Here is an 11,336-nt window from a genome sequence, read left to right as displayed (position 1 = left end):
AGAAGAAGTCCTTACTCTACTCTTATATTCTCTACAGCACTAAGCATGATGATGCAATGAACATAATAAATAGCTTTTGATTTATTTCTGATCTTCAGTTTTGAAATTATACAAACAGTAATAATTAAATTCCCCCAGGAAACCTGGTCTCTGACAAAATTTGAAGTAAATATATCACATTTCTATTATCTAGATTTATTCTGATTATATTCTTTCAGTACCTGATGCTCCAGAAGTGTTTTCATCAGTAGCTCCAGTTGTGGCTGCATTTTCCCCTCCAGTTGTTCCTAATTGAAAAGAACAGTGGTGTTCAGTCCACGCTGGGGTGCCAGAGTTAGCAAATAACCTCAGCTCCACTCCAGACTCACAGCCTCAGAAGTAAGTTCTAAGGCAAGAGGAGTCTTTGAATCTGAAACATAACATTCTTTGCTCTAAATCACCTCAGAGCTGATGTTAGAGAAACAGTGCCATTAAGCCCATTAATGCAGGGGTGGTGAAGTCATGAATATGGGCATGGGCATTTACTAACAACAATAGAAGCCCCTGGTGACTTCCCTAAGGTCAGTAAGAAGATGCTTCAGAACTCCCTGCTCTGCCTCCAGAAGTTGTGCCTGGGGCAGTTGAGTCTCCACTGGTGCTTTTACTCCTAGGTGCTGTTGTGAAGTCCTTTGATATTTCTGAGGTCCCTGACATAACAGCAAGGAAGGAGAGGCATTACTTCTAGAGTTGTAAAATTCTATATATCACTCCTAATGTGACAGAATCAGGGTTTCTAACATATAAGAAATCATTAAACAATCCCTAGGATTTCTGCAGCTATATGGTCTAATACCATACACAGCTTACTTTATAGTTCAACCTATAATACGTTCAGTGCCATTTAATAGGTGCTAAAATGTACATCCTGACTTGTCTGATTTTCCTGCATTTGTTGTTCCTGTGCTTGATTCCCAGGGTGTGCTGTCTGTCGTACTTCCTATTGGTGGTACAGTAGGGCCTCCTGTTCCAACTGAAAAAAAACTAGCAGTTTAAAAAATATCCTAGACATAAATCCACTCATTTATTGTTATAAAAACCCTCTAAGGCAGGTAATATTATTATTCCTATGTAACAGATGTAGTTAAGTGACTTTCTCCAGGTCACCCAGCTGGTTGGCTGTAGATTCAGGAGCCAAACTCAGGCAGATTAAGCCGAGTTTATACTCTAACCTTTGCTTCTCAAACAATCTGTGGTAAATGAGAGCAATATTATAAAATTTCCAATCTGCCCTATGTTGATGTTTTGGGAAAATGCCATGAAAGAAAAATAAAATTTTGAAAAAAGAAAATCATCAAAGCATAAACTTCTATTCAACAGATATAAAATTGATGTGTTAAATTGCTGTTTCTAAATGTCTATTCTCTGTTTCAATTCTTTCATGGACCAGTAACAAACAGTTCTAGATGGCACTCATTTGTGGACCAAACTTTCAGCAGCTCTGTTTAAAACCATTGTACTTACTGCCTGATAACCAAAATAGATACCTGATTGACTTGTCATTATTACTCAAATAATTCCAATTCAAATATAAACTAAACAGTCATCGCCTTAAAATTTAAATCAGTTCACTGATCTAATTGGAATTAACCAGCTTCTTAATTTACACTGCCGTAGATTATTTGGGGTCCCCAACCTCCAGGGTGCTGAGGTGTACCAGTCCATGGCCTGTTAGGAACCAGGCCTCATAGCAGGAGGTGAGTGTCGCAAGCTAGTGAATTTCGTTTATATTTGCAGCTGCTCCCCAGTGCTATCATCACCACCTAAGCTCCATCTCAAATCATCAGGCATTAGATTCTCATAGGAGCACCCGTCCCTGGTGCCAAAAAGGTTGGGGACTGCTGGATTATATCTTTTAACATAATATTTTTATGTAAATTATATGTAATTCCAAAAAGTATATAAAACATAAATTTTAAATTAAGAAATTTGTTAAGGGAAAATAAATGTAGAAAAAAACAAAATCAGACCATGAATTAGTTAGTAAAGGCATAAAGAGAAGTCCCATGAACACTCTAAATATATGGCTTTTAAATGGTATGTAAAGGAATTTTTATTTATCCTAAAAACAATCAGAACAATTGAAGAATTTTAAGCAGTGGAGTGACACAATGATAGATGAATTTTTGGAAGTCCATTCTGGCCTGTGGCATTGACCAAAGTGTAAATTGGGAGGGAAGTAGAGAAAGAGTGGAAATGTTCTCGACTTTGATAAGCACCAATTTTGCCTGAAGTGCTTGTTCATATACTGTGTTAGGTTCCACACTAAGAGCTTCTGATTCTAGGGAAGTGGGCCCCAAAATTTGCATTTCTGAATAGTTCTCAAGAGACGTTGATGATGTTGGTTTGGGGACTATACTTTGAACACCATTGTGAAGGAAAGGTGAGCTAGGTGGATGACCACAGAGACCAGGTAGAAAATGTTTAACACCTGAGCAAAAGTAGAGGCAAATGTGATGCAGAGGAGAGAAAGTATAAGAGGTACTTAAAATTATCAACTGACCGCATAAGAAGTAGGGATGAACTAAGGCTTGTTTTTTTTTTTTTTTTAAATTAAAATTACCTATGCTTACAGAATATTAATAATGTTTTATTCATGAAACTAGCAATTCTTGAAATTTGGTCAATGGTGCACAAGGGCAAGCATTTTCTCATTTGGCTATTTTTAAATGTATGCTTTTATGCACAGGTCAGGGAACTGAGGAGCTATTAAAGAGAAGGCTAAGTATTCTGGGTTCTAATCCTAATTCTACCAGTTTTGAGATCTTTTATTATTTTCTTCCTTATGGGAATAAAGAGATCAACTACCACAGTATTAATGTGTATTAAATCACATGTTATATATTTAAGCATAATTCAGAAATTTTAGTGTACCTCAGAATATATCATTAATATTTTATTAATATGTAAAGATTACTTATTGAATATTTTCCCAAAGCCATTCAGGTGACATAGCACTGACACTGGACTCCAGTTACCTAAAGTTGTATATTCGTTCCTGGCTTGAAAAGAAGAAGCACTTGGAAAAAAAGCTATGGAAGAAATAGCATTTGACTTATTTCTTGGTCTCACCATCTCTGAAGCTTGTTTTACTTGTGGTTCCATCTTTATTTCCTGTGGTTGTATTTGCTGATCCTCCAGTTTTCCCTGATGAAGATAAAAGAAAAACAAACAAGGGCTAAAACAAAAGTGCATGGGTACCATCATCCCTCCAGATAATGAGTGTATATAATTGTAATAATGTGATATACTTTAAGAAATCAACCTGTGAAAAATCTAAATACTCTACATTTTATTTATATATAAAGAATATCTACGTCTGATGTTACACTTAAGTCAGATATCATTATTTTGTATAATTCTGTAACAAGCAGTACTGCTTGCAACCGATTGCTTAGCTGTTACTGTGTACTTTGTTCTGAACTTAATTTACCTGATATGTGCCAAGGACTAGTAAAGATGGGGCCCACTACTTCTGTTATGCCTGTACTTCTTGCTGTGGAGGTAACAGGAAACGGAGTTCCTGTAACACCTGAGAAAAACAGAAAATGAACTTCTCATTTCAAGTATACTTGGATTTTATTATCAATTAGTGGCTTAACTGTTCAATCAATTCCTACCATAGAAAATAGAATCAAGAATCCAGTGATTTCTGCCCCGAGTTCCTAAAGATATTGTCCTAATATTACTTTTGAAGTTGGAGAATTAATTCCCTAATAAAAATTTTTATGCAAAATAGGTTCATAAATTAGTTTAAACTAACAACCACAAGAAGGAAGTCATGCAGCACCCCGTTAACCATTATAGAAATTGCTTAGCCCTAGACCTGTTAGACTGCCGGAAAAACGGGTAACCAAGACAGCAGAAATAACAGCATGCAATGAGTAAGAGTCACATGATATATAGCTTCTACCCCTGCACACTAAGGTAATCTATTGATGCGCATAGTTAAGATGTTTCATCTCACAAAGCAGAATAACAACTGCACGACAATCTTGCCAAAACCAGACAAGGTAATGCCAGGAGAGAATCAGTTGACTGGAAGATGAAAATTAACTGCTTAACTAATCAAGGACCAATTAATGAGACCCACTACCCTAAACCCCTTACTCATTATTACTCATGATTTTTGCTGTAAAAAACCTCTTTTGGGTAAGCCATTGGGAAGTTGGGATTTTGAGTACGATCTCCCCATTCTCCCAGGTGGCATCATTCCAATAAAATGGCTTATATTTCTTCACTGCAAAACTTGGTGTCAGTTCTCATTGACTTGCTGTGTGCACAGAGGGGCACAAACTATTTTGGCTAGTTTGACTATACTTTCCCCTAGGATTTGGTTTAGTCCTTGCTATTTTATTTTTTTTTAAACAAAGTCATGTTCTCTGCATCTTGAATGGGGTCACATTACGTCTTCATACTTTTGTGTCAACAAAGTTGTTTTCAAAGAAATGGAATCTTATGCCCTAATCACACTGTCACTCAGGAATGATAGAAACAATGAAGAAATAATATCATGAAATAACTAATTGCTATTTTTATACTTAAAACACATAAAAAATATTGCTAGATATACATGTTTTCTTTCATCCTGTATTCATTTTTTTAAAATTTGAGCTTAATATCATTTAGTATTGCTGTAGATGCTATATAAATAATGAATGATAAAGAAAATAAAATTGAAAACCATATTATAGCCAATCAATACAAACTGGTTGAAAACAAGTTAAATTCAGTTTTTTAAAAAAGTTTAAAACCAGAGGGAAAAGCCCAGTAACTACTTGTTTGAAATATTTTTTTAAAGTCAAATACGCATATAATTTTTTTCTTAAAAACCCAGTTACTAATAATTTATAGTTAGCTATTTTTTAACATATAAAATCCAGAAATTAATACACTAACCTGTAGTAAAAAGTTCACTAGGTGGACTAAGAGTTGTTCCTGATAAGAAAAAGAAATGATGTGAATTTTTTTGACCTCAAAGAAAAAGACTAGAAAAGATTGATCGCTTGTTAGCTTTCAATAAATAACAATTTGCAATTCATTCGGTATTGCATGTAATAACACATTTTTATTTTATCTTTAAAATAGTGACATTATAACACACTTTCCAATGTATGTGTGTGTGTGCTGAATTCTACTAAATACAGAATAAATGGAATAAATATATATCAATGATGACAAAATTAATTTTTAAGCAGAGACTGATTTGGTAGTTTATGATTTCTTTGACTTCACTCTATTTCTGGTTATCTGTGCCTTTGATATATTTTTTAAAGTAGCATTTGAGTTTGGGGTGGAGAGAAGGAGAAATACTTTTTAGGATTTTTTTTTTTTAATTTGATATATTTTTGTAAAGTAGCATTTGAGTTTGGGGTGGAAAGAAAAAGAAATACTTTTTAGAATTTTTTAAAAATTTGATTGAACAGGATCATGGAGATAAATTTGAAGTTACCAGTAAACTCCTTAGGGAGTATTTTTATCTTTGCTTTCCCAATGCCCGCCCCATTGCCAGGAAGGTGATAGGACTTCATTAAATGATTGTTGAGGGGGTCTATAGACTTTAATAATAAACCTTTATTAATTTCTGGTTTCTATAAATAATGACAAGTGAGCTCTTTTCTGTATTTCAGTCTTAATTTCTATTTAAAATCCCTGGAAATCTATTGTTTATACGGTAATGTCACTTTACAATTTTACAGTGTTTTATAACTTAAAAAAGAAGGAATAAAAAAAACCTTGCACTGTCTTTCTATTTGATCCTCACTCATTGCCCAGCCACACTGGCTTTCTTTCATTTTTTCATATCTTCTATTTGCAGTTCCCTGTATTTGGAACATGGTTTCTTGCCTCTTTGTCTAGTTAACACTACATCGGTCAGTTCACAACTCAATCATCTTTTCTTCAGCCTTTCCTGACCATCTTGACTTAATCAAATCCCTTCTCCACCTGCCTCATCCCCATTTTAAGCATTTCATAGCTCTTGTTGTTAATGCAAGTTTTTATTTGTTTTTGTAATTACATAATTGATATCTATCTTCCTGAGTAGTTTCATGAACATAGGGAGCATGTCTATTTTAATTCACCTTTATATCTCTAATGATATTAGAGTGCCTAGCAACATACTGATAGATGCCTGATAAGTATTTGTCAATAGAATGAATGAATAACAAATAGAATAAAAGTATTATAACTATTCTGCATATGAAGAATTGGTCTCAGAAAATTTAAGTGATTCTTTCCAAATCTCTGCTAGTCAGCACCAAAGCTGAAGCTAAAATCTAAGTTACCTAGTACCTAAAATTGTGACCCATAAAGCTTTTTTATATAATACTTCCTCTTGTAGTTTTTAAGTTTTTTTTATTACCCACTTACCATATTAATAGTAATGTTATAAATTAGACTAGAAATTATAGAATATATCAAATAAATAATAAAATATGTCTCCTCTGATTATGTCACAAATGTTAAGTAGTTTGAGAGATTTATGTGAGAATTCTTGAAATTAGTGCCTAGCATTGTTAAAAATTTCAGATCAGTATCAAGCAGATTCTACCAACATACCAATTCAAATCTTGATATCTTTTCCACTAATGAACAAAATAATAGAGCATTCAATTAAAATGTCTTGCTGACCTGGATGCAAGGGTAGCATAGAAAGACTATTACACCATTGTCCACAAAGACTATCAAGATTATAATGATGTGGCAAGATAGACCTCAATACTAGGAAAGATTTGGTTTCAAATTCTACTTTCCTTTAAAGATTTAACCTCCAAAGGATTGCACTGATTCTAATTTGAGCTCTCTCAAGTTGAACACAATTACATTTAATTAAAAGCAACATTATCATATGGAGTAGAATCAAATCTTCTCCAGAATTTCCACATCTGAACATACTCTGATCAACATGGAGTTAAGGGGAACACAGCAGCACGCCCTAGGTGGTAAAGAATGGATTGCAAATATATTTAGCATATGAATGAGAAAACATATTTATAGACCTTTCCTTATAATTGGTGTGGCTGAAATTGCAACGTGCTCCAAAGTGGATTTCAAGGGCCCATCTTTTATCAGGGCTATAAGAGTCATACAAACTAGGCACAGACTGTAGTACATACCAGTCAGGCTACTGTGACATAGTTCCCTTTCCCACAATTGGACATCGGAACACATTAAGTTGAAAATTCTCAACAAAGCCATAAAAGTTGTGATATGATTTTATTAATATGTGAGAATATATGAGAATTCATTTTTCTTCTTGACTTAATTACTAAAATTGATAGAGAAAGCATTATTGTTCTCAGTAGTTTTGATATCGATAACCATTACAATTTCAAATGATGTTTCCATTAATTGCAAATGAGCATACATGCTAAAGCACTTGATAATTGTGAGTTACTGTATAGCAGCTTCTGTGTTGCGAAGATATAAATGGTAATGGAAAGAGCTGCCTTTACCAAAATATTGATAACTTATATTTTAACAGAGATGTTTAGTATTTAGTATTATGAGACAGTAATCCACCCTAAATTTTTTCAAACTGACAGTGCCCATTTCTTTTTATCTCATAATAAACTTAATAAATAAAATAATTTATTATTTTTACCTCAATTATTTTTTATCTCATGATAAACTTAATTATTAAAATAAAATCTTGCAATTAATTTTCCAGCCACAACTAAGTTTTTCTGCTTACTTCTAAGAAGGATTTTGATTTTTATAATGAAAAATTATTTTGTCATTTTCCTTCAATGGATTTCATTTCACTTAATATAAATGTCTGAAAGGTAAGGTTAAAGAATATCCATGACATTTTCTCTAATAAACAATAAATTCAAAGTTTACAGTTTTATAAAATATCTTATTTTTGAAAAATCAAAATCCATATAATCAGTACTAATTCAGGAAGCGGTATGCTTCTCATTAATTACTGAAAAAATACTAAACACCTCTGTTAAAATATAAGCTCATTTACATAATGAATTATTCTCTATAAAATCAGTGCTAATAATAAAGTTGACTTAACCGAGTACTTACTATGTATTATGCTAAGCTGTACTATCATATTTACTCTTCTCTCAAGTCCTATAATGTAGATATTATATTTTTCACACTTCAGATGAGAAAACTAATGTTCAGTGTTTGAGGGACTTAAACTAGGATCATATAGCTAGTAAGTAGAAGTGAAAGGATTCAAATTCTTATTTTTCTGCTTTCGCTTTGCACTACACTCAGCCGGCTCTCTTTTATTGTCTGCTGCAATTATTTCCTTTCTATGATTGATGCTATTTTAGAATAAGCATATTACACAAAGAAATACAATTTATATATAACCCACAGTTATACCATTTTGAGATTTTAATTTTTAAGAAAAGAAAATACATTTTAAGATATAAAATTGTTATATAAGAGAAATTCATGTTTTAATCATACAAATCAGTATCCCATATAGTACATGAGCTTTTTTTTTGGTTTTTTGGAAACTTACTAAATAAATTATAAATTGGAACACAAGTCCCACTTTGAAACTGGAATCTGCAACTATATGCTACGACTTCAGAATCTGATTTAAATTAAATTCAACTTTATTCGCTTTCTTAAACAGCAAAACATAGAATCTAGATTGGTAATGGAAAGAGCTGCCTTTACCTTTTTTTCTAGATTGGAATCTAGAAAAAAAAAATGTCCTGGATTTTAATCCTCTCTCTGCTACTTATTAGCAAGTAACTTGGATACATAACTTAACCTTTTCTGCTTCTATTTCCTCATTTGTAAATTGGGAAAAATAATAGGATCCCCTTCACAGAATTTTCTTTATCAAGTGAGATAATGTGTCACATACTTAGAATAGTGTTCAGTAAATACTGGCTGTGTCAAGATCTGTCAATCTAAACAACAACAACAAAAACTTAATTGCGTGCTTTTTTTTTCTAAAAGTAACATACTTAATTGGAATGGTCAGCTAGGCATCACTCACCATATTTTAATTCTTTGAAGCATTTACTATTTAGAAAAGAAAATGAATATATAGAACATCAGAAAAAACTTAAGCTTTGCATATTGCTTCTCTCATGCTTTTAAAGTTTTCCGTAATGTTTTTCTAAATTTGTCAAAAGTGTACTTTAGTCTTATGCTATTTACTTCGAAGATATGTGCAACAATGAAATCCTACTTCAACTATTCAAGATGCTTAAGTGTAAAGTCAAATAAATCATCAATTCTCTTCCGAGGAGGACCTAATCATTCCTCCTTCTATCTGGCAGTAATGCCTTCAATCCATTTAAGAAAAGTCATTAATTTATTTCTGAGAGATGGGTTTTATTTAGAATCACAATTCCAGAGTTGGATTAGTTTTTTAAATTTGAGTATAATTGGTATATAATATTATTTCTGTTATATTAGTTTCAGGTGTACAATATAGTGATTTAACATTTTTATATCTTATAATATTATCACCCCACTAATTCTAATCATCTGTTACCATGTAAACTTATCACAATATTATTAACTGTATTCTCCATCACCTTTTTTCATCCATCCTCCTCTCTTATAGCCATCCCTTTGGTCTCTGCTTCTATGTCTGTTTTTGTTTTGTTTTGTTTGTTTGTTTTTAGATTCCACATATAAGTGAAATCAAATGGTATTTGTTTTTCTGTCTGGCTTATTTCACTTAGCATAATATATCAGTGTACATCAGTGTTGTTGCAAATGGTAAGATTTCATTCTTTTTTATTGCTGTATAATATTCTAGTGTGTGTGTGTGTGTGTGTGTGTGTGTGTGTGTGTGTGTGTGTATGCACCATATGTTCTTTATCTACTCATCTATCAATAGAAATCTAGGTTGCTTCCATATCTTGGCTATTGTAAATAATGCTGCAAAGAACATATATCTTTTCAAATTAATGTTTTCATTTTCTTCAGATAAATATCCAGAAGTGGAATTGCTGGGCCACATGGTGGATCATTTTTAGTTGTTTGAGGAATCTTCAGAATGGTAAATTTATGGGAAGAAACTTTAAAATGATTTTGTTAATTCTTTCAAGTTATAGGTTAAAAAAAAAACAAATAATGGCTTATGAAACATCCCCGACTCAGGGAAGTATTTGATCCAGTACTTGATCAAAAGTATTTCACCTAGGAACAAGATATAGAAAAAAGCTGTCCCCTACCTAGATTCTTTTTAAAACCTTTGTGTGTTCAAGAATTACAGATTTTTAAACCAAATTTATATTTTAAGATAAAGCAAAAAATAAAAGCAGAAAAGTTTGATTAAATTAAATTAACCCACTAATCACATGGATTGAACTCAAAAGCATTAATATATTATCAAAAAATGAAATTACATTTAAAACACTAAAACTGTAAACCAAAGTTCTGGGTGAAATGGCACCCATGTCTTAAAAAAGAAATTTTTCCATCTATTGTACATAGTTCATGGAGAGGCAATATACATTTAAAATGATATAGCTTCCTAGCTATGTTATATCTGGAAATATTAAACTACTGTTTTTCAGTATCTATTTAAATATTCTTAGCTGATGCATGCCATATTTAGAAACAAGAAACTTTGCTAGTAATGATGACTAAACTCTTATTTTGGAATTATTTTTCTCATTACTGATCAAATGGAAGGCTAAAAAACAAAAATCATTATGTAGTTATAGATTGGTAACAATTTGTCAAATGATGTTCAACTTTCAAACCGTTTATGTCAGTGAAATGGGATATGACTTTCAAGTCTACAATTTGTGGAGGCAATTGCCCCACAAAAGTGATCTTTATTTCTTTTAAAAGTGTTCTAAAATCAAACACTTTATTTTAAGCTGTTTATTTTTAGTATGGCCCGATGCTTACTGGAGAAAGTGAGAAGAAAAAAAAGAGTTTAAAAAGAAAAAATATGTTGGTGTGCCTTAAAATGAAATGTTTTATTCTTACATGGGAGACAAAAAGAAACAAAAATCAAAACAAAAAAAAAATCAGGAGAACACTAGACTTGGCTTTTTTTTTTCTTTTGGAGCTTCTAAATAAAACTATCAGTAAAACACAAAACATTCTGAAATTCTTCTGATTGCCCTCCTTGCTTTATATAAATTATTATGATGCCTCAGTCAGAGGTAAATGGACATGTTATTTCTTATGGTTGTTAAAATTCAAAAATGTTACATTTTATTCTGAATGTCTTATACCCAGTCTAGGAGTCCGTAGCACAAACTGTAGACAATTTATGATTATCCAGTTAATTGAATCAACAAAGATAACCAAATGGTAAGCCACATATTTGGGGGGAAACAAAATCAATT

The 11,336-nt window shown here is 32.1% G+C and overlaps 1 protein-coding gene across 1 annotated transcript in view; it reads right to left on the bottom strand.

Annotated features, from left to right (window-relative positions):
* Positions 1-221: 221 nt before the first annotated feature.
* Positions 222-11,336, bottom strand: part of MUC19 (mucin 19, oligomeric) — a gene marked incomplete at its 3' end in the record, with an annotated part of 48,935 nt that continues 37,820 nt past the window's right edge. Inside the window, exons 32-34 of the mRNA XM_011363183.1 lie at positions 3,470-3,568; positions 3,109-3,183; positions 222-287 (exon numbers count right to left, since the gene is read on the bottom strand). Of these exons, the coding sequence (XP_011361485.1) occupies positions 222-287; positions 3,109-3,183; positions 3,470-3,568 (240 nt within the window). The remainder of the gene's footprint in view (positions 288-3,108; positions 3,184-3,469; positions 3,569-11,336) is intronic.

Source organism: Pteropus vampyrus, unplaced genomic scaffold (assembly GCF_000151845.1).
Source record: "Pteropus vampyrus isolate Shadow unplaced genomic scaffold, Pvam_2.0 Scaffold82, whole genome shotgun sequence".
NCBI classification, from domain to species: domain Eukaryota; kingdom Metazoa; phylum Chordata; class Mammalia; order Chiroptera; family Pteropodidae; genus Pteropus; species Pteropus vampyrus.
The sequence above is the reverse complement of the archived record's forward strand: the minus strand, read 5'-3'. Positions and strand labels throughout refer to the sequence as shown.